Here is a 24,463-nt window from a genome sequence, read left to right as displayed (position 1 = left end):
GGGGCTGGGGCCCGTGGTGTTTTGTTGTTTTTTTTTTTTTTTTTTTGGAAAAACCTTTTGGGGGTTTTTTAAAAAAAAAAAAAAAAAAAAAAAAAAAAAAAAAATCACTCATTCTCTGCTGATTTCTCAGTGGGATTTGTTATTTAAAGAAATCTGTGCATTATGTCTTATAATGACCTTTTAAACCACTAATATTTTCAAATAATAAATCAAAATTTAGGTTGTTAAAAGGAGCCATATGGAAACATGAGAGCAAAGTTTAATCAGACTCACCCTTTCTCTGTGTGTGTGTGGGTGTGTGGGTTGGGGGGGAGGGGGGTAGCCGTGATGCCTACAGCAGCAGAAGCAGACAGCAGAGCCAGATGTTGCGCAGGTGGAAACGAGAGAACAGCTACTGTCAAAATGTCCAGGGGACTCTGCAAATCCTCCAACTCACTCTCTTCCTGTCAGCAGCTATCTCCTGCGCTCCTCTTTTCTGCCGCAGCCCAGGCCGAATCTTTCCTCTCCTTCCTCCCGGTTTGTCCCTTCCAACCCCCCCCCCCCGTCTGTCCCATGACTCAGTCTGCAGCACTTTCGTTCCCCAGAACTTTATGCGTTTTGTCCCTTTTTCTGTCGTTCTTATCAGACAGCCATCGTCTCGGTCCGCTTTCCTTTCCTTACTCATTTTCCTTTTGGCTTGTTTTTCCTTCCTGTAGGTCGCGCTGCTTCTCGTAGCCGATGATATCACCCACCATGCCCGGGTGAATCATAAAATTCCCCTGATGCTGTCAGGTTTCATGGTTGGTCTGACTGGCACTTTGTGCCTTCACGGCAATGAAAGTGAAAGGCAAAAATATTTAAGTGAGTCGCTGAACTCTGTAATTCGTGTTTTTACAAACGGGGACAATTTCTCTGTTCGGTTTATTCCGGCGACCTCCTCCCTGGTTCATCCTAAAAACCTACATCCCCTTCTCCCTTTTGTGTGTTTCTGTCTCAAAGCTCACGTCACGGTGGATTAGCGCAGAGGTTACGCTCCCCGCGCGCACCGTGTGAAGACTTCCTTTTGATTTTAAATGCGAACCCTCGGTGGATTTTAATCGAAATTCAAGCTGAGAAGGCGGAGAAGCAGCTGGAATGCTACTTATCCAGGAAGGCTGCGGCTCCCAGGCTGCTTCACACAGGGCTGCAGTGATAAAAACCCACCATAATGTGAGACGGGAGACTCGGCCTGCGTCTGTATTTCATAGTTTTAATTGTGCGGCCGCCGAGAACGACTCCCCTTTCCGAAATGTACAAAAATGATTGATTGATTGATGAGTGGGGCCCCGCTGAGTTGTTTAGTGAGCTCGAGTTGCCTGGAGGCTTCGTTTGGGTTTGGTGGAAAATAATCGTTAAAGGAACGCGTCCTGTGAATTTCATTAAAGCCTAATGAAATCTGCGGACGCGTTTTTCATCCAGGGGAAAAGTGTTTTCCCCTTTGCAGAGAGGCTCTCGGAGCTATTTCTCTGCAGCTACCAGAAAATTTGCTGAATTGTTCAGGAAATTCGAAGCAACTCTCAGAGCATCTTCATTAGAGGATCATAAAGACTCAGTTTCCTTGTGCTTGGCTTCTGTTTGTCTTTGTGAGGGAAATCATGTTTCATTTATTTGTTACTGAAGTCCAAACATTTGCTTTTCCCTGATTGGTTCTTAATCGTTCGGCGTGTTGTAGTGCGGTATTCAGTCTCCCTCTTGCTTGTCGTTTTTTCACACACTTTCTACAGAGGACTTTCCCAAATCCAGTTGAAACCTGATGTTAACTTGCACTGTACTGGATAAATAATAATAATTATAATGATAAAACAGTAACTTAAGCATTTTTCTACCACTTTCTACAAACTCAAACGTCTTCTGACGGTAAAATTACAATTCCTTTAAATAATTTGGGAAGTCCTAAAGTGTGATGTCATTGTCTGTGTTTTAAGACAACATCTCAAACGCACTGGTTCCTTGTGTGACATTATGGGAAAAATATCAAAATGAGAGAAACAATTATAGACAGACTTTATGTTAATGACAGATGTAGAGATTTTTTAAAAATATTTCATTTCCCTTTAATCTTTCTGCTTAAAGGGGCAGTAATATGTGAAATCGACTTTTTTGAGCTTTACATCATGTTATAATATGGTGCTTTGATTCTTTCATGCATGTTTAGGAAATCCTTTAATTTCGCAGCTATTCAGCTCATTATGGGAGTTGCTCCTCAGTGCAACGCTGATAAAAACGTTGCTAAAGGGCTAATAGAGGAGCCATGTTGTGATGACTTCCTGAAGGCGGAGGTTCAGAAAAAGGAGTTTTTAAAGAGACAGAAGCCCAATTTTTAGACGTTAAAATACAAAGTGAAATTTCTTATATATGTCATATCTTATAAATGATGTATGACTGTCTTGTAGTTTGTTAGCTCCGGGTTTAAAAGATGTTAACTTACTAAGAGTGAAAGGGGATCCTCTTTTAGTTTCCTAATCTCGACTGTCAAATTTGTGCTTGAAGAGACGTAGTCTCCTTCTTTCAGCCAGCTGACTAACAGTGGTGGCACCACAGCACTTTTTCTTTGTGAACTCATTAAATCAGCTCTTGCTAATATTTATTTTATTTTTTTTTACGTTTACATCAGGGGTTTTTTCTTTATTTTTCCAGTTAACAGTGATCACATAGGCTTGAATGGGGGGGGAAAAAAAAAAAAAAAAAAACCTCCTCTCACAACCCCATCTAGCTTATCAAAAGTTTTTTAGCCAGAAAATCACTAGAATGTTAAATGGCGTAGTATAAAATTTCAGTGTGTTTGTGTTCGAGCCCAGAGGTGCACAGCGAGTCTTGTAAAGTCATTCTGCGTGGCCTGACCTCTGATTGAGGCCTCCACACACAGGCTTAGTGGATCGATCTACCCGTCAACACAAGAGCCGAGCTGTTATCACACACAGTCGCTGCTGTGTGCGTGTGTGTGTGTGGGCAGCTTTTGGAGGAAGATGATGAAACGATCACTGTCACATCTGATAGAAGTCTCAGTGACGCTGATGCGAATAACATCTCATTCGCAACTGGTGGTTTCCTGCGCCGCAGAGAGACGGAGAGGCAGCCGTAAACCGAGATGCTTCGGTGATGAAAATTTGTTTTGACCGAGTTTTTTAGCAACGCAGGGTTGCATTATGCATGAGCGTTTTTGACTGACGCGTCTTCGGCTCCTCGCTTGGGTTCACGAGAGCTGGAAGTGCCTGGGGAGAGGAGGGGGACGGTGGGGGAGGCGGGGAGCGTTGACCTTCCTGGGTGTGGGTCCAAGGCGGGGCTGGCACTTCTGTGAAAGCCTGACTGGTTCCAGTGTTCTCACATTTGCCCAGTTTTATCTTGTGTGACACGCTCTGTTCCCAGAACATGTCACCGGCTCACACAGGGTGGGTCTCCACATCATAAAGTGACCAGAAACCTTTAAAGCGTTTGGCTGAAGTGCAAATTAAACTGAGGTTTCAGCTGTAAACTTATCCAAGGCGTGATGTGCTGTGAAACTGTGATCAGGTCAGATGTCTGTCCATGTCCACGGTGGCCAGCAACTGTTAGCTGCTTGCATATCAGAACTTTTTTCATATTTAATAACATCATAACCACAAGTAGTATAACTTTGTGTGATTAGCCAACACAACAGCGCCGCGGTGTCACAGAAATCATTATGGAAGGCCCGGATTGACCCACAGGCCTCGAGTTTCACACGTGACGTAGCACATGACTCTGGAAAATTAGCTTTAAAATATTTCACAAATGTGTTTCAATTTCATGTATTTTTGGGATATTTACTCCCCAAACCCCGAGGCAAACTTTTGTGCATTTAGTAATTTTTGCCCCCTTTTCTTTTCAAAGGATCTCTAAACATAAATTTTTAAATATTACCACATATTCTCTGTTTGTTTTAGATTTTCACTCTGATTGATTTATTCTAAGACATGAAATGCACTGATCTAAACTCTAGTCTATTATTATTATTATTATTATTATAATCCTTTGAGATGTGAAGATGCAAAGGGTGTTTGAAAATGTATTATTTTTAGTATTCCACTGAAGTTTTGGCTGCATGTTTGGGCCATAACTGAGATATAGCTACATGTATGTTTCACGTCCAACTGGGTTTATTGAGGGATATCAAAGTGACTGCATGTGATACTTTTAAGATCATTATTAATAAAATGTGTCAATAAAATCACGCGTCCCCATGTGCTGCTTTGGATCTGCGCATGCATGAAATCCCGAGGAAAAATACGTCAACGTTCACGCTTTGCGAAAATGTAAAAAGGCTCCGTCGTTGTGAATTCTTTCGCGAGGCGCTTTAATGTTGCCTAAGTATTGCTTGCAGCTGTGGTAGTTTGCTCAGTCTGGCCAACAGAATCTGCCGCAGAAACCTCCATTGAAGAAATGAACTTCAGCTATATCTAATTAGGATTCTTTACGGCTCCTGGTAAACAGATGATGTTGGTTTCACGCAGGACCGAGCGAGTAGTTTCCCACTGTTTTTAGTCTCTCGGTCGCACAAAAACCAAGCCCGCCAGGCTTCGGAGTGGTGCAATTTCTTCGCGCAGCCTCGCCGAGAAAAGGTGGCTGAACCGTGTCGCGCAAAAGCAGCGACCCTGGGTGAGATCCGGAAACCACTCGAAACCAGTTTTATTGGGTGAAAAGCTGAGTTGGTGGAACGGTTCTGAGTGAGTCTGCAGTTGAAGTCGGTTGTGGTGAGACCGCAGATTACTGAATGTCTCTGCGTTGATTGGAAGCTGGATTAGAGATGATGATAGCGTGTTGGTGTCTCTGGCAGGAGGAGACGTATGAGAAGCTCCTCAGTCAGAAGCCTGCTAATGTGGGTTTTAGGTTCTGAGGGAATAACTTTGTGAAGGTTTTTACCTTTTTCCAGCTCCTTCTGTAAACAAGAAATGCATGCAGCAGGCCCGGGTTTTTTTTTTTTTTTTTTTTTTTTTTTTTTTACTCTGATTTCTTCCTTCCTATGTAAACCGTCCAGTCTCTCAAGTGGGATTAAGGCATCCAACTGTGAAAAGAACCTACTCCTCTTGGCGCACGGTATCATTATAGCCTATATTGCTATTAGAAGCACAGCAGGGAGAGGTTTTGTCCTCTACACATTGTCAGAAGTGGTCGTAAGATGTCTCCGAGTTCGCCGGTGCTGAGAGAGAAAAGAAGAAAAAAAAATCTCTTCGAACTGATGATAACGGGGATTTATTTTTGGGGCGGTGGAAGCCTCAAAACCTATTAGAGTTCATGTATAAATCACATGTTTTACATGCATGAAAGACTTCCGTGGTCGACCTCAGAGCAGCGTCTGCGAAAAGGATATCCGCTCATCAGTCTCTGCTGTATATTTAAACGGAAATCCCTGTTTGTAAATATATACTTTGGTCTTTATTTGTAGACTCGTATGTCTGGACTGTGAGTGAAGCTACAAAAAAAAAGTGATGAGTATTAGTTGTATACTACAGTTTTGTTGACTTTTCCCCCCCTGTATTTCTGTTTCCTGTTCCTGCAGTGGAGTATGACCGGGAGCTCTCTCCGCAGCGGCGTCACCACAAGGAGTTTAAGTTCAACCTGTCGCAGATCCCAGAGGGCGAGGCCATCACGGCAGCCGAGTTCCGCCTTTACAAGGAGTGCGTGAGCCAAGCGTTTCGCAACGACACCTTCATGCTCAAAGTCTACCAGGTGGTCAAGGAGCACCCTGACAGGTACGAGCCACACACGAGAGGCCTTTTACTCTTGGCTCTTTCAAAAGTGATGCATATCTCCCCATGTCAGGGTTACTGAAACTTCCAGAATTTCATGGTTAAACTAGTTAGCTGCCCTACATGAAATAAAGACATGTTTTTACAAACTCTCAGCGCCTTGCAGAAGTCGTAGCGTCCCTTGAGCTTTTTAATACCGCTGCATAGTTTTTGCTGCGTCTCCTACAAGGAGTGTATAAACGTCAAATTAGACTGGTGGTTTTGTTTCAGCTATAGCTTCCCTTTTTTTCCATAAAGGCCAGATTTGCGGAGTGCTAATAGCTGTACTGTCAACAGACCATAACACCTGAGCTCCTCCACGGTTATAATGGGGCGTTTGGCTGCTTCTCTGGTTCTCTTGTTGTCCGATCCGAAAGTGTAGATTGATGGCCACATGTTGGTGGGTTTGCAGCTTTTGGATGATGGATTTAACAGAGCTGTGTGAGATGTTCGAAGCTTGGGAAGTTGTTTTGTAGCCTAACCCTTCTTTGAGCTTCTCAACAACATCATCCCTCGCATGTCTGCCGTGTTCCTTGGTCTTCGTGATGCTGCTGCTCACTAATGTCCTCCAACAATCCTCTTTGATGTTCACAGAAAAACAGCAGAGACTGTAAACCCATAGATACATTTTCCAGAGGGGATGCAGTTTGTTTTTACAAAAAAAAAAGGATAGATGGGAGTTTGCTACTGAAACAGAATTTTTACTGTGAAACTCCTGCAACTTAGAAACAGCGTTCTGCTTTCCTGTGTGGTGTCCATCGCTTCATCCCTTGTTTATAATGCAAAGCTGAGCAAACCCCTTCTCCCCCTTCTTGCAGAAATAACTTCAGCTTTAAAAGAGTCCCATCTTCTAAATAACCACAGCTGATACACGTCAAACATTTACCTTACCTCTGCAGGGCAGATAAACAGCGTCTCTGAATTGGTTTGGTGTTTCAGGAAGTCTGCTCCATGACAAACAACGTAAAGAGAGTTTCTGATATACTTCAAGTTATTCTCAGTCGCTTCGCTTCAGCAGGCCCTTAGGCAATGGAGAATTGGTGTAGTTATTCATCTTGACCTGGGCGGCTTTAGCGCTCAATATCTGCTAAATGTGTTCAATCTGCAAGGCCCATACATCTGCATAAGGAGAATTAGATCTTACCACTCATTGTTAAAACATGGTAATTGAGCAGACAACTACTTAAATTTCACATTCTTGAATTCATTTTTTCTCTTAAGATGTTGTTGGGTTACCAAGTAGGGGCCTAAGTGAATTAAAAGTAAAAGATCTTTAGCTTTAAAGACCTTTTTTCCCCCTCTCCTAATTTTACACGTTAAACTGTAACTTTGCAATCGCCAAATCTGCAGGAAGCCTATTAACTTTTCCCGTGGCCCTGACTCCTGTTTTGGCTCTGAGCTGTAATGATAGAGTGTTTAATTAGCTTGACGCCCTTTGTTCTTTTCATTCGATTGGCTTCTTGAGCAGCAGGCCAGGAATGTGAGAGATTACAATGCCAAAAATGTGACAGAGCTGACATGAGAGAAGGCAGACTACTCCCAACCGCTGACCGCTAATCAGCATTTTTTTAAACTATTTTATTTTATTACCAATCATAGAGCACTTAACTTATGGTTATCTTTGAAAATAATTATGTAATGTCTTAAAAATGCAATTAATACTGATATTTCAAGAAACCCCACTCACATTTTGGTTTATTAGTTTTGCAAATATGCCATTTTAGTAAAGGACCAGAAAATTCTTCTATTTTGCATATAAATATAAGCAAAGCAACCAACAAGATCTGTTTAAAGAAGCGGTTTCAAACTAGGGATGGACATTTATTGTATTGTATATAATTTCTCATGAGGAATATCTTATCATGAAAACAATTCCGATTTATGGCTGTGATAAATTCCAATTAAATGCAACTTTAAATCCCCCCAAAACTGTCTGTATTTTTGGGATTGTAAGATTTACTATTTTCTCTACAATGAAAATGGCAATAAGTATGATTAAATGCAGTAGTTACTGTGTGCAGTTTAGCGATACAGATCATCTTTATGCGACTGCCGTCCTAAAGAAGCATAACAAACGCAAATGGTTTTCAAGATCAGCAGTTGTGTGTTTGTGGGGATATGATCTCAACCACACAATTACCTAAAAAAATAAGCAATAAATAGTTGTTATTGTCGCTGTCGTTATCACAATGCAACCACAAAATATTCCGATATGTTCAATCACTCACCCCAAATCCGAAAAAATAAAAAATAAATCTTCAGTTAATTACAGGTTCCAGTTTGTATAAGAAGTCAGTAATAAAAAGTTTCACTGGATCTCAGGTGGAGATCTTTTTTTGTCACATGACGGCGTGCAAAGCCGCAGCGTCCTGGCCCAGCTGCGTGCGGAGGGGGTTTCATGCCGAAGCTGTCAGAAACGCTCTCATTACAGACCAATAAAGCGGGGCTGCAGAGTCATGACTGCAGGGGCATTCTGCGAACACCTGGATGACTGCGGAGCTTTGATGTCGTCTCTGGGAGGACGGTCCCACGGGCCCTCGGCTGTGTTATTACTGTCTCTAATGGGACGGCGGGAGGACGAGGCCCTCTTATTATCCACGCTCTGCCTTTTTCTTACGTCTCGCTTCTCATTAACGAGTGATACTTCTTTCCCGCGTTCGACACAGTCCGCTCGACTCCTTCGCACAGAAAAAATATTGTGAATGATTTTAGCATACATGAATCGCAGAGAGTGGCGGACAGAATCTGGCCTACGCCAGAATTATCTGGGATTTTTTCAGCTAATATCAATTCATTTGGAATATTTTTTTATTTTTATTTTTTTTGGTGTCCAATATTTAGGTTCTTTTTTGCTTTCCATGTGAAAAAAATGTTTTTCAAAAACTCAAATATGACAATTTTAGTTTTTGATTGATGGAGCTAAACTTTAAATTTGAAGAGTCATGATACATGATCTCAAGACATTATACATGATGTCTTTAAAAAAAAAAAACTCTTTAAAGGGAGATTTAGCCTTAAAAACATACAGAAACTTATAAAAACTCCTTGGCCAATAATAAACTGAGTAAGACAGTTTTACTCCAACTCAACTTAACTGCACCTGTGTGTGTGACGCCTGTTTTTTTAGAAGTTCTGGCTGTTTTGTTTGCCTTAGAGAGGCGGATCTGTTCCTGCTGGAGTCCAGGAGGCTTTGGGCCGCTGAGGAAGGATGGCTGGAGTTTGACATCACGGCGACCAGCAACCTGTGGGTGATGAGTCCGGTGCATAACCTGGGCCTGCAGGTCAGCGTGGAGACCAGTAGCGGTGAGAAACTCTGCGACTCTCAGCCCGGTTTCAGATCGACGTTTTGTTCTAGATCGGTCAATAGATTCCAGTGAATATCCATCAGTTTAAATAACTCACTTCCTTTTGACAACACGAAACGAAAACGGATCATAAAACAGTAAAAATGAACTTGTGACGCTTATCTAAGAGTTGCCTGTTTTCCCAAGCAGGGCAGACCATCAGCTGTAAAGACGCGGGCCTCGTGGGACGAGACGGCGCGCTGGAGAAGCAGCCTTTCATGGTGGCCTTCTTTAAGGTCAGCGAGGTCCACATCCGCTCTGCCCGCTCCGCAGGAGGGAAACGGCGGCACCAGAATCGCAACCGCTCCACACAACCGCAAGAGGCGTCCAGAGGGTCGGGCCAAACAGGTCGGTGTGCTAAAACCTTAACCGACCTCAGACTGGCCGGTGAATGCAGATGGATGCAAAACTAACCTCAACGTTGCCTCCATAGATGCATGAATTATGTCCAGCCTGCACACTGTTTGTCTGGTTAAGGTATTTCCTTTAGAAGCACTTGATAAATTGGACTCGACCTGCACAGGATCTCTTTGTAATCAGCCACTGTTAGACAGAAACTGTAGCTCAGGGATGATGTGCGGGATTTATTTTCCCTGCAGCTTCCCCTTAAGGATAGAAGGAGATTGAATATTCAGCCTCCTTCGTGATTTATGAAGGTGATTTCTGTTGCTGGGAGGGTTTGGACTCGGAATTAAGTGTCAGAAAAGTTGCATGTTTATTACAATCGTTTGCGCTCGATGGGAAGAGAAGCGTTTTTTGGCTCTAGTACCCGGTGCCTTGTAAAACAGCCATTTAACATCCACATTCTACTGGCCTTTTAGGTGTAGAAAAACACAAAGTTGCACTTAATTATGGTGGATACGGAAAAGATGTAGTTTTTTTTTTAAAAATAAAAAATAAAAACCAGAAAAGTGTGGCCTCGTTCAGTCTGATACCTTTAAATACAACCTGGAGCAACCAAATGCTAGTCTAGCTGGATACACAAGAAAGAAATCAAATCAAATCAAGCAACTTTATTTATTCTGAAAAAGGGAAGTTCGGCTCGCAGCTCTCTGGTCAACATAGCAAAAGAAAATACAAACAATCATCTCATGCAGCCATTTCAGCATCAGGACAAACACTAAAGTCACATGAAATTCAGTAGAGATGGAAAAAAAAAAAGATTCTCTAAATCCCTACAAGAGTTTGTGGTTGTGATGTGACAAAAATGTAAAAAAAAAAAAAAAATCTCCATGCATCCTCTTGCAGGGCACTTTGACCTCGGTCTACTATAAAGGGAGCATTCATTCTGAACAGAGCTGCTAAATATTCAGTGGTTTGTATTGACAGGTGACCTCATCTTTAAACTCTGCTGCAGTTCGCTCCTCGAGCAGCTTACCGGGTGATGTAATGAGGAAGGATAATCCTCATCTTATTAGCTTTGCGAGCGTTTCAAATGAAATCAAACCCGCCCACCTTTCACCTGCTGAGTAATTGTGGCCCCAACTCGATCCCGCTTAAAGCTAAGCTGCCACTGCGAGGGCTTACTGTGCGAGTGGCGCTGGCGCTCGATGGGCGCCGTTAATATCGGCTTGATTGCTGCCTAATTTGACTGATGAGTCTTAACGCGACTCGCAAACCACGGCGAAGCAAACCGTTGGATCGGAGCAGCAGAAGAGAGGGAGCTGTCGCCCCGGCAGAGTGTCCCCTCAGCTCCACTAAGCAAATATGTAATTTCCCACTGGAAACATGCTATTTTATTCTTATTTGATGCAAAAAATAGATGCTAATTTCTTAAGCTAGTCGGAAAAAGAACTCACAGACTAGTTCAACATATAACTTAGATGTGGAATATTGACGATCGGAAAAATCATGCTAATTCTTTTAATTTTTGATTTTTCATGAAATACCTTAAAACCTTTGGTGAAATCATATCTGATGGAAATCAACAATTATAATTTAAATAGAAAGTAAGCAGATTTCTACACATATAGCGCTATCATAGATGGTACCTTACAAAACGTTCTCGCCCTTTCAGTTTAAAAGCTCTTTGCATTTTAGTCTGTTACCTTTGATAGGCCATCTGTGGTGGACTGACAGCAGACAGGTCAGGGATAAAGTCATAAAGAGGTTTAGACCTGCAGTTTATAACTTAGAAATACATGTATGGTTTTTGCATATTTGTTAAAACTGTCACTATGTTATGACAAGATAATATGAAGCAGATAATCTTTCAAAAAAAAAAGAAGTAGCTCCTTTGCCCTCTACCAGTGCTCCCAGTGCTAACTACAGAAATGCACCATTCAGTCAGAAGCAACCAATGAGAGCCAGGAGGACTGGCTCTCATTGAGCGCTGTCAATCATGCTTTCTGGTTACTACCTCCACCTTGCTCTCTGCTATACGCTACAACTTATTTTTGATTGCAGAGCCTGCCATGAATGCTCAAGCTAGTTGGCATGGCAACAGATGATGGCAGATAAACAGTTTTCTTGAAACATCAAGTTATTTCTCCACCATTAGCACATTTAGCAGCATGTACATGAGCATGATTTACTGTAAAAAAAAAAGGTAATGTAAAAACTGCCCAATGTGGCTTTAAATTAGGGTTAGGTTATAAGCCATGAGAAAACTTTCGTTTCAAAGACAGACTAAAATAAGTACACCTGTTTGAGCTTGTAACTACAAGTGATCAGCAAAGCACACTTGTGCTTCTCGTAGGAGCTGAAACTGTTTGACGTCGTCCACAGAGCTGAGAACTGAAGCTAATGATGAGACTGTAAACGGTTAAGCGCCCATACCCAAAAAGCTGACTCGCTTTTCTGCCGCCTGGTGCCAAAACCCAGCTCTGACTGGGGCGCTGCAAATAGAACCTTCTGGCCGGCTACCTGGGAAGCAATTTACCTCCGCTCCGCTTCGCCGGCTCTGTTTAATGACTCTAACATCTGCACGGTAAACAGATGTATTTGTGGGACAGGTTGGCTTTGTGCTTCACTGTTGCTCTCCGCGAATAGTTTGTCTGGCTCCGTTTTCTGTTTGTTCAGAGCGTCTTTGGTGGCTTCCTCCAAAGGCCGAGCTAATGCAGAAAACAACAAGGTGGAAGCTTCAGCTTGCAGGTTTCTCACTGAGCAGGGACGGCGGAGTCTTAAGGTGGCACCGCTTTGAACTCGTGGTTTGTTACGCAACTTCATGTCCTCCTCTGCCAGGCTGTCATCTTCGCTTTCATGTCAGAGTGACTTCAAGAGAAACTCATTTCAGCCTTCATAAGCAAACGGAAAGCTACAGTCTGCTTTTGCGTCCCTGTTCTTGCATCAGGAGGATGAGGAATATCTGAGAAAAGCAAATCTGTTCAAAGAAATTCTCCAGTGACGACAATCGGTTAAATGCACTTTACATAACCCAAAACATCAAGACCTCGCTGCACTCGCCACTCGGCACGACTGGGAGTGTAAATATTTAGATCCTGCACAGGAAGTTGGGAGCGCACCCCCCTTCCCCACCCTCTCTCCGCCGCCTCCCCTGTGACAGCCATGCGTCCGAGGCTAGAAAAGAGGAGTTCTGGGATTGGACGGGATGGGAGGATCCATGAGGAATTCTGGCTGGCATATGGTTTCAATACCGCATCACTCACTCCTGAGATGAGGAGAAGTTTGAATTGGACGGGGGAAACAACTGCATGTTTGGCACCGGCGCTGCAGCGTGTCAGTTCAGGACACAGCGAAAGGGAATATTTCACCTAGAAGTCAGTCCATTTCTAAGGCCAGGAGGAAACATCTTGTTTGTTTTTAACTGCTAGCGTCCACAGAGGCGTCCGTTCAGATGCCTTTGAGAACTTCAGCATGCCGTGTTTTCTAAAAGCAACATCCTCTTCTACCTAAAGCGCAAATTCTTGACCCGTGTGATTAAAATATCTGCGAGAGCTTTATTCTGCATCTCGTTTTACTTAATTACCTTCTTGCAAATGCAGTGTCTCATTGCTCCATATAGTCTTTTTTTATTAAATTCAAAACTGCACTGTGCATTTCCCCCCTTTATGTTGATGCCGCTAAATGAAATCCACTGCAACCAAAGCTGGCTAAAGATTGTAATCCCACTTGTGAACTCTGGTCAGAGGAGATTTAAATATAACTTTCGACTCGCATGCAAAAACACGAAGTGTGGCAGAAAAACAAACACCTCACACCATCTTGTTTATCACTATCCCTAGCATAAAACACAGTGGAGGTTGCATCATGCTGTGGAAATGCTTTAAACAGCAGGTTGATGGCAACATAAGGAGCTAAAACCAGTTAAGCTGGATTATACTTTGTGATTGTTGGGCATCTAAACTCACAGGAGTTATTATAATGTCTTGCTTGTGCAGAGTGACACTTATAGGTAAAAAGACGGCAAAAGACTTCAAAGATGATGTGGAGGTCTTCCGGCTACGTGGACCCTAAACTTAAAGCGAGAGGTATGATGAAATGGTTTAGAGCGAAACTTATTCACGCGTTAGAAGACCTAAACTAAATGCAATTGAGAATTTGTAAGACTTGAACATTGACGTTTGCAGATGTTCTACCTCCAGTTCGACTGAGCTTCAGCTGTTTTGCAGAATTGGCAAAAAAAGACAAAAAAAAATAAAAAAGACCCAAAAGATTTGCATTAATGATTGCAGAAATGGGTGCTTCCTGGGTGTGGACTCAGAGGGGCTGAACAGAACTGCTTGTTACACTTCTTAGATTTGTTTTTTGGGCTTTTTTCCCCCTTACTTCTTAATTTGACCTTTTGTTTTATTAGAAAATCTAAAACTTCACTCGGTCCCTTTAGACTACCAAAACAGGCGGTTCATCAGAAAGCTTGATTACCTAAACCGAAATGCTTCTGAGGTTTTTGACCTCTCTTTTCCCATGTTCATAGTTTTAATGTGTTGGACGTAAAACAACACGTGAGATCAAATATCTTCCAGATGACTGAAAAGGATTGAATTAGCCAAATAAATTTCTGCAACATTAGTTTTGAAATATTGCCGTGATCAAAAGTGTAATAAATCATTTTTTTTGCTCCCTTTTTGCCTGAAAACGCACACGATACGTGATTACATGGACAAATTTGATTGCTCATTCTCTCTTTGAAAACATCCTCCTGAATATATATTATTTTTTTTTTTTTTTTTTTTTGACCGAAAGCTCTCGCGTACTGCGCCAGCAGAACAATACAACACCTTTAAAACTAATTTGGCATTTAGTGGGTGCACAGGGCCGGGGAGGTAATGGGAGTCGGGTTGGGCCCTTGACTCCTGGCTGCGGGGGAGGTTAACAACCATCCGGGGAAGGAATACCGCGTCCCGGCAGGCACAGCCCTGGCGGCCTGTAATTAGGTGTAGCTAGTCATTAGCTGCGCAGCTAAAAGACTGACCAAGCTAACAGTATCGCTTAAAGAATTATAATAACACGGCGCTCAGCCAGCTGTGTTTTTTCATCTGTCACTCCTCTCCTCTCCCTCCTCCGCCTTCTCCCCGCTCCGTCCCCACCCGAGCTCTTTTTGTTTACCGTTGGAGTAATTAGACATGGCGGAGCTCCATCGCAGGGTTTAATAACCTCTGTGATGAAAGACAGGAAGAAAGATAAACGTCAGTAAAAAGGTTGAAGGGACTGGGAGGGGTAAAAAAAGAAAAAAGATGGCAGTGACTGTCCTGCTTTCATATCTCCATGGCTGCTGCGGGTCTCACTCAGACCGAATGTCTGTAGGAAGTCATGTCAGCTGAAGAGCGGGGAACTTTGGGCTTTCTTGAACTGGGCATTTTTCTGACCCACTTTCTAAAGTGCGGCGTCCTTCTCTGGCTGAACTAACCTTTTATGCCACTAAAGCCAACACTTGCGGCTACACCGTCTGAAACGGCACCCCGTGAATCTTCTATTTTCGGGAACTGCTTGCGATAAATATAATTTACAGCTTTTTTCCGGTCCGAAGGCGGCACGGTGAAAGCGTATGGGGGAAGAGAGGGTTATGAATGGCAGGCCTTGTGGAGGCAGGTTAATATCAGTTTACAGTTTTATCAAGAGTCCCGCTTTGAGGAAACTTTCTGTTTCCTCTGCCATTCAACACGCAGGGTGGGAACCGCTGCCCCTCCTCAATGGATTCAATGAAAATTGGGTTTTTAGTACGGAGTCCTGGAGTCATGTGGTCTAGCAGGATGTTTGTACGTAGAGTCAAACACAGGTAGGCAAGCTGCTCCAATATGCCAAAGTTTGTATTCACTTTACCTTTTTATTGAAGGAAATCCTTTTTTTTTAAGAGGAAGTTCAAATATTTAGCCTGACTCTAAATCAGGAAGAACAAGAAACTATGGTTTATGTTTAGTTTTTTAAGTCGTCTCTTAGTAATATTTGCAAATGCTTGACTTTCTTACCAAACACTGGGCGACCGCTATGGTTGTTTATGGGTCGGCCAGTTCATTTCAATTTATTTAGATGCTGAAAATTGAACCGCCTTTCAAATTTAATTTTAAGAATCTTGATGAACATAAGGCTTGCTTTAGTGTATTTTATTAACTGTGACACGTTTTTCACCATATTTAGATCTCCTCACGTAAATCAATCACTTCATACTGATCACTTTATACTGACCACTTTTTTACTGGTCAAGTTTGATTTCTGATTTTAGTGAATTTCTGTCTTGTTTAAGCCGTCATTCATTTCCAACAACTATAATTAGGATTTTTGAAAGCAGATTTTCAGTTCATGGAGGCAACTTAAACACACCAACATACATACTATTGGATATGACTGATGTCCAGAAGATGAAAATAAAATGATGACAAATGAACTTTTTTGGAACTGATCTTTTTTTGTAAGCGTATAGTGAATTCATGAATGGCCAACGTTGATATAATTTACCATAAAATAGGTAGTCTATCCTTTTCTCTTCTTCTTCTGTACCATCTCTCCTCTGACGAGGAAAGGAAAAAGAAATGAATGGAGGCCTCCTGGGAGCCAGAGCTCAGCAGTAGCTGTGTGGCATTAAATTTTTACAAGCAGGAAGGGGCGATGTGGTTTATGGGCACCACAAATCTGGGCTTTTACCCTCAATGAAAGCCCACAGTAAATATCAGCTTTATTCCTCTTAAAGAGCCCCACAGACTGTAAATGCTGATGACTTTGAAGGGCCAGGAGGTGCAAGGAAAAATGTGTGGATGTGTAAGAAAATAGAAGAAAAAAAATGAGTAGGCTGCTTACTCTGAAGTACAATCACCACTGGTGGTGTTTGTAAAATCGTAAACTCTCTTTTTATGATCAAAGAAATATAAGTTAAAGATCGTCATCCTATGCTGCTTTTATTTTTTTTTTTCATAAAAACAAATATTTTTCTTTGGAGTTTGTACCGATTCACTGATGAGAGGGAAACATTTCCATTTCACGTAAAGCCCGTCATGTCTGTTTTGTTTTCGGTAATAATACTGAGACGAAACATCGATTTAGGTCATTACACTATATTTCCAAACCTTGTCATGTTCGTCGCTGCTGCAGCAGCCTTGTGTTTCTTCTTATTAAGTACCGTCTAAAGCCTGATGAGTGTGCAGGCAGCCGAGCGGCTTCATCCACCCTCCACCCTCGGCTGTGATTTTACCCGAAGCTGAATGTCACGCATCATAAAGCAGACCTGGATGAAGGAGTAGTAGGGGGTCTGTGTGAAAGTGTGTGTATGACATGGCTGTATGCACCTTAAAGTAGTGAATATTTTTACAAGATTTTAACGCGCCACATATTGTGTGTTACACGCAGAAGCCAGCGGACGTGCACAGATATTTAATTGTTAAAGCCTGCATGGATGATTCTACATTGTACTGTAATTTATAATTGCAATTGTATAAACATTTTTGCTACATTAGTCTCAACTAATCAGATTCCCGTTCTCACATTATGACTGTATTACCTTCACTTATGGTTAGGCCTGTAATGGTAACAAATTTTGCTGGAAATTCTTGGTGTTTTGAGACAATTTTTGAGTATAATAATAATAATAATAATAATAATAATAATAGCATAATGATGCAAGTTTACCCTTTGAAAAATCAAAAAACTTTAATTTTGTAAAAAAAAAAAAGACACTCATCAATGGAAGTAGAAGATACTATATTTTAAATATCCAAAATAAATAAATGACCAAAAACATGAATTAAAACGGAGATAAAAATCACACAACCAAAAACATAAATGAATTGTGTTATGGAGTCTCAAAGTCAAAATTGCCCTTCAAAATAATGTTCATCATCAGAATAGATGATTTACTTTTGGTGACCTGGTTTGTGAAGATCTTTCAATATTTTAACAAACTTATCACTTTTATGTCAAACTCGGATTTCTTGATTCGATTAGTTTTCATATCTACAGATTTTCCCAACTGACCTGTGGATGGATCTCTGCAGCTCCCCCAGAGTCACCAAGGTTTTCTCCCTAGCTTTTTTTCCCCATTAATGTTTTAATGTGTCCTCTGTTCTTCATGATTGTTTGCTCACTACATTTCTCCACTGAACCCTTAAGGCTGGATTTATTCTGAGAATAAATTACGCACAAGTGAATTTATTAATTAGGTGACTTCTGACGGTAATTTAACTTGATGTTAGAGTAAAGGAGGCTAGATAAAAATACACGCCACACTATTCAGATTTTTACACATCGCTCGCGATCCACAATAACGCGGCACTTTGTAATCCGTAGACGTTTGTGAATGCAACGTGAAAAGACAAATGGGCAGACATTTAGAAGAGATGAGTACTTTCTCAAGGCCCTGCATCTGTAAATCAACTTTTTCCATAATATCTCAGAACCGAGCGGGGGTATGTCGCTACCGCCATGTGTTATTTCATTCTCTACAAATGCCACCTCAAGCTCTAATCAGGTCAGCCAAGTTTCTCAGCCAGTCGGTCCTGTCCCTTTTCCGAGTTTTCCTCTGTCCTTGGATGTTTCCTGTGTATAAACAGGCTGCGCAGCAGAACTGTTCCTAACAATACACAGCCAGAGTGGACTTTTCGCTTGAAAATTTATAGGAAAAACAGTCACGTTTCGGATCCAGGACCAGCCTGTGGCTTGGTGCGTGGATGTTTTCCTGCAGTAAAGCTGTTAAATCCATGTACTCTCTGCTGCCGAGGATGCCGAAAGGGTCACTCGGTCCGCAGGGAGGCAGGACCAACAGTTGACCCAAGGTTTTATTGCCGATGAACATTTAGCCACGCATGCAGGAACATGACTGACAGCACGGACCCACACATCTACAGTAAACTCCCCGTTTCCACATCAGCCGACAGCCAGTGAACGGCCCTTCCTATCGGAAAGGAAGGAACCATAAACTGGGGAAACACCTGACTGTATCCGACGCTTACAGCCGGCCCTTTGACCCCACCGCAGCACTCCCTGCCTCACGCTGTCTCACCTTCGGCTTCCTGCCTCCTATAGAGTGGACTCAACCACACAAAGGACACCCAGATTTTGCTGAAGTTTAAAGGATGTTTTCACACCTGATAGTCCAGTAGACTCGTTTCGATTGGGGATAAAAATGACAACTTTTGTTACATTTCGCTTTCACACTGCACTGTTTCAAATAACCCAAACTTGTTAATAAAAAAACCTGTTCCTCCCCTCTCCTGTGGTGGCGCTGCACCAAGAGCCACTGAAGGAAACGATGCAAAAACCTTTGAAGAAGACATTGAGCGCAACAAAGCATAAAGTAAAATGGAGCAGCGTCAGATTTTAGTTGTGTGTAGGATTTTTTTTTTTTGTCTTTGGTAAAAAGTCGAAAGCTAGACAGTTAGACACAGGCGTTTGTTTTGGTTGCGTTTACCCAGAATGCCCTGCGCTATCGTCCGCTCCCTGCCGTCGGAGCAGTCTCTATGCGTTTGAGCCGCGCCAGAGTTCACTTCAACCGAACCAGAATTTTCTTTTTCGGTTTGCGTCAGAGTTTGATTGCGCATTTATGGCTCCCTTAATGAACTGGACTTTCTAGCTAGAGTTTGATTTAAAGCGAACTAAACGGGGCTGGTATGAATGCACCGTAAAAAAAAAAAGGGAAAGGAAGGAAAAACCTCATCTGGATGACACCGTACGAGCAACATGCAGGGTCTTTATTCATCTCAGATGAACGATCATAAATCCAACTTCATAAGACGAGCTAAAACTCTTGGGTCTGGGCAGAACTGTGAGAAGTGACATCTAACTGATGATGAAATCTGAACGCAACCAGCTCTGGTGAATCAGTGAGTGGCTGAGTAGCCTTGTCCATTGACATCAAACACATAAACTTTGGTTCATGTAGACGTGTGAGTGTGTGTGTTACTGTTTGTTTTCCAAATGCCACTGCTCATGAATGATGGACACTGAGATGTAAAGAACCAAAATCAATGACCCTTCCATAACTGAAGCGTGTTTGTTTACACTGTCTGCCTGTGCGTGTGAACTTATGTGTATGCGTGTGCGTGTGTGTGTGTGTGCGCTTCTCCTTGCAACTCCAGCTGAACAAACAAGGCTGGCAAGTTGGTGAGCTGAGTGACTGGGTGGCTGTGACTGAGTGACAAATCTCAGACTGGCCTCTGAGTCATGCCTCTTCTGACAGACACACTCAGGGGAAAACTTTGGAGGATAAAAAGAAAAGAAAAAAAGAAAAAAAAAGACCACCTCCTTACATGGAGAGCTTATATATTTTGTTCTAATTTACAAAAAAAGAAAAAAAAAATCAAACTTTTCTTGCACACAATTCTTTTCTTACACAAGATGACCCGTACTCTTGCATTCAAGTGTTGTCAAATCTAATAAGAATGATAAAACGTGTTATTGGAACATTTAATCAGCTGTATTCAATGTCATGAAACTGATAGCAATAGAAGATTTTTTATTTTTTTTATATATATATATATATATATATATATATATATATATATATATATATATATATATATATAATAAACAGTTTCAATAAGGTTGCACTGTTGCATATTTAGTAGCATGAAGGACTTGGGTTCAAATCCTGGCCTATAGACTTTCTGCATGGAAGTTACATGTTCTCTCTGTGCATGCATGGCTTCTCTCTGGGTACTCCCGTTTTCTCAGAAACATGACTGTTAGGTTAATTGGTTTTCTTAAACAGGTGAGCTTCTGTATTGCCCTATGATGGAGTATCTATGGTCTACGGTCTACCTTGCAACTCGAACAGCGACTGCTTTCAAACAGTCTCCATTTGACAAAGTCAAGTGGGTATAGGCTATGGATGCTCGAGTAGCTGGACCATTTTACAAATAATAGCATAATTATCATTATTTTACTAAAGTACGAACTGAACGTGGACATAAATGTTTTCGGTTTTCTGCTCCATCTTCTTGGAACCAGTTGCAGAAATACAGGAGTCTAAAAGGACTTCTGTCTCTAAATGCTTTTAAGGCTCTTCTTACTGATTTTGAGAAGGGATTGTCTATTTGTAAATGTTTTAACTGATGAATCTTTTAATTTACTTTGCAATGTTGTTTTTATGTATTTTTGTGTGTGTGAATCTTCTGTGTGCTGCTGCTAGTCTTGTCCAGGATTCCCTTGCAAAGACGATCTTTAATCTCAATGAGATTTTCTGAAATAAAGGTTAAATAAAAACTATAATTAAGTAACTAAGTAGCTAAATAACCAGTTGTAATTAATGTAATATAATAAGCCAAACCCTTTAGGATGAAATTGAAGTTAAATAATAAACTGCAACATCTCTATCCTGGATGAGAATAAGAGCCCTAACCATCATCACAGAAGGCCTCTTTTTTTTTGTTGTTGCTCACTTTCCTCCCTTTAGAGCTTCATGATGAAATCATAAACCCAGCAATCAAATCAACAGGAAAGAAGACAGAAAAGCCAGAGAGGCAGCCCTTGAAACCTTCATTGGAAAGTCTGTGTCACTATCTTGACTTCAGCTCGGCTCCCGCTGCCAGCAATGACCTCTTCAACTCCAAAAACCGAAAAAAAGAAAAAAGAAAAAAAAACCTGTACCTGCCCCGCGCGCCGCCTGCAGAATGGAACAGAGACGGTTAACGACAAACTGCATGGCAGGAGAGTCCATAGACGCAGTTGTCACCATCTCGCCGCTTGCGCGTTTTGCCAAATATCGGCCGACACCGGAAAATTCAATTAGGCACGCATTCAAATGCCTCATCCAGCGGACGAATGTGAAGCACGTACGGCGCAGAAACGCACGTAATGAGCACTGATGCCTGAGCTCTGGTCCACGCCCACACAGGCTCCTCCACCCAGAGCATTACACGAGTCCAGTTGTGTTTTTCTTCTGCTCTCAGGCCGGGAGTGTAATGTTTGTTTTCACTCCACTTAATTGTGTTTTACGTCATCATTCGCCGAGGGAGGAGTTTTTGCTGTTTTGCTGTCTTCGTGCACTGATATGTTGAGGAAAGGAGGAAAGAAGAGATGATAAAAACATGTTTTGTGTTTGACTGAAGTTACGTTTGATCTTAAGGACGTTTCCTAGTGATTTCTGTTCTTCTATTCCAGATTACAACAGCAGCAATCAGAAGACGGCGTGCAAAAGACACGAGCTGTATGTTAGCTTCAGAGAGCTGGGCTGGCAGGTACTTTTACTTTTTAAGCATTTTTAATGAAGTCCCGTTGTTGAGTTCATTTGTTTTTAATGAGTCAGTCTTGAGTCATGCTGTTAATTAAGTTCAAAGACAGAATGCTTTATTGGGAAGAATTTCATGTTTAAACTCAGCAAGTAAATTTAAAAAAATCTGACGTAATCACTTTTAAACATATTTTACAGTTTCTCTGTAACAATGAAAACGACAGACAAAAATCTCTTTTGGCTATAATGATAAAATTGGATATGATAAAATTAGTAGTAAGGTAGTATCTTATTTATTCATTTCTATTTTGTTTTGTTAGAGGTATAAAATAAATAATTTCTAACAGTTTCCTGTCAATTATTTCTTTACTTATATCAGAATTTATTTTTGTCAGGGAATAAAATGGCAATGCCAAATGTTAGTGTCATAAACTACCACTGAATTATGTGTGTTGAATATGAAGCAACATTTAATACTTGTACAACTTTTTGTCAAAATGTTATTTTTCATGAATTTATGTAAATTGGTGGTGTCTGAACCAGTTAGTAGGTTTAGAAGGGAACTACTTCTCCACGTTGGGTCATACTCCTTTCGTCGAGTTATCATTGTGTCATGTGTGACAAAATAGCAAAACAAAGAAGAAATATTTAATATACTCATAATACTGAAGCTAAAACTGTGTGAATTGTCCTTTTTTCTGAAGCTGTGTGGTCACATTGTTTAATAAACTTGGTCCAGTTAATTGATTTCATTCTTTCCAAAGAAGCTAAAACATTTTTTTTTTTTTTTTAGGATTTTTCAATAAATTCATTCATTTCAAGACAACAAACAATCAAGTGCAACTGAATGTGAGAAAATGTAGGACATTGAAAAAGCTTCTGATAAGTCTTGACTTATTACATTTTGTACAACTACCACAGATAAGGCATCTTAAGTCACAAAGACGGAAATAAGTTGCTGCTGCTGCTGCTGCTGGTGTGGGAGGCATTTTAAACACTGCAGTGTTTAAAATGCTCTCACACTCTCACAATGTGATAAACCGCTGCTAACAAGGCAGATTAAACTAGCAGGAGAGTCAGATATACACAGCTGAGTGGGAGCAGACCCAAATGTCAGCCCCCAAGTGTGTGTGTGTGTGTGTGTGTGTGTGTGTGTGTGCTTTTTCAAACATGCCGATAGCTGTTGACACACCACTGACATCTAGAGGAATAACACAAGCAATTACTCACCTGAATGCGCACTCTTGCACATTATATCAGCAACTTAACATATGCTTGGTTAATCTCAGTCTTGTTTAAAAAAAAAAAAAAAAGATTCACATCGCCATAAGCCAGAAGGGAAAAGAGGGAGACGCAAGAAGAGAAACGACGAGGTGGAAAGCTGAAAACATGAAAACAAGTCGGAATGAGGTTAAAACATGCTGATAACTCATCAGGCGGAAACAGTGAAGCGCAGACAGGAAGGAAGAAAGGGGAGAAATATTGCTTCCTCGAGTAATACGGTAGATGCCGACAGGAATTTGTCCTCGGAGACGTTGTAAACTTCTAGAAGACTGCAGAAACTTTTACTTTTGCGTTTTTTTGAGGCTTCCTTCCGATCAAATAGCTTTAAAACAATCTTTAAGGATTCTTTATGAAATCGCTGCTCAGAGCTGGTAGAGACAGACGTGCCACATGCAAATTAAGTTCATATGTGTCTCTTCAGGACTGGATCATTGCCCCCGAGGGCTACGCCGCCAACTACTGTGATGGAGAATGTTCCTTCCCCCTGAATGGACACATGAATGCCACCAACCACGCCATCGTGCAAACGCTGGTAGGACTGCCTCACTCTGCTTGATGCATATGTACATCTGTGTATTTCAGATGAAATCCATGATTTGTTGTCATGTTGTCAGTAAAATTGAAAACAAGTGACTGATATGTTTAAATCTGGTCTCAGATTTGCAACTGGATTTAGGTCTGGACTTTGACTGGACCATTCTAACACACACAACTTCTGTGATCGAAAGCGTTTCAAGTTAATTTTTTTTTTAAGATTCTTGAAACTCTGAGCGCTTTAAGAAAAACATTCCCCGCAGCATGATGCTTCCCCCTCTATGTTTCAACTTTACAGAGAAACGGCATCTGTGCCTGAGTTGAATAGTGCACTGAATTCAAATGCATGTCAATTTCCAGATTTTAGTTCTGAAGGCATTTTGAAAATCGAAAATGGCAAAGAGAAAACTTGTTCTAAACATGAAGTTTGAAATTTATCAAAATTCACAGTCCAGTGGAAAAGTATTTGTCATTTACAGATTTTTTTTTTTTTAATCACACGTCAATGCTTCAGATCCTCAGACATACATTATAATATCACACGAAAGGAAAAAAATAATCATTTATTATTAGGTGAAAAGGTTCTCCAAACCCACCTGACCCAATGTGAGAAAGTAATTGCTTCATGACTTACTGACTGGTTGGGTCTTGATAGTGCAAACACCATCAAGCTTTTGTACTACCTGGCTATTAGCTTGGCTTTTGGCCCATTCTGCAGTTTTTTATGCAGCCATATTGGAGGGTTTTCAAGTATAAACAGCTGGTTTCAGGTCATACCACAGGCTTTCAGTCTTTGACTAGGCCCTTCTGAAACCATCCTTTCTGTCAACTACACCAATGTTGACTTTCTGCTATGATACATCTTGCAACACAACCCATGTGTATTAAAGCTTACGGTCTTTCACATCGTTTAGCAAATTAAATCATCATTTGCCAAATGGCTTGTAGATCCAATCAGGTGTCTTTGTCTGATATTAAAATTA

General features: G+C 41.3%; 1 protein-coding gene across 1 annotated transcript in view; it reads left to right on the top strand.

Moving 5' to 3' along the window:
• The window catches only part of LOC106961462 (bone morphogenetic protein 6-like), a 52,631-nt gene extending 29,013 nt beyond the window's left edge, over positions 1 to 23,618 (top strand). Inside the window, exons 2-6 of the mRNA XM_015055212.1 lie at positions 5,534 to 5,726; positions 8,917 to 9,065; positions 9,257 to 9,454; positions 21,593 to 21,669; positions 23,368 to 23,618. Coding sequence (XP_014910698.1) covers positions 5,534 to 5,726; positions 8,917 to 9,065; positions 9,257 to 9,454; positions 21,593 to 21,669; positions 23,368 to 23,502 — 752 coding nt within the window. The 3' untranslated portion in view covers positions 23,503 to 23,618. The remainder of the gene's footprint in view (positions 1 to 5,533; positions 5,727 to 8,916; positions 9,066 to 9,256; positions 9,455 to 21,592; positions 21,670 to 23,367) is intronic.
• Positions 23,619 to 24,463: the final 845 nt, after the last annotated feature.

The sequence above is a fragment of the Poecilia latipinna genome, unplaced genomic scaffold, assembly GCF_001443285.1.
Source record: "Poecilia latipinna isolate Pla-1442-1.1 unplaced genomic scaffold, P_latipinna-1.0 Scaffold1303, whole genome shotgun sequence".
In the NCBI taxonomy this organism is placed as follows: Eukaryota; Metazoa; Chordata; class Actinopteri; order Cyprinodontiformes; family Poeciliidae; genus Poecilia; species Poecilia latipinna.
Note: the sequence above shows the minus strand (reverse complement) of the source record. Positions and strands in the feature narration are given on the sequence as shown.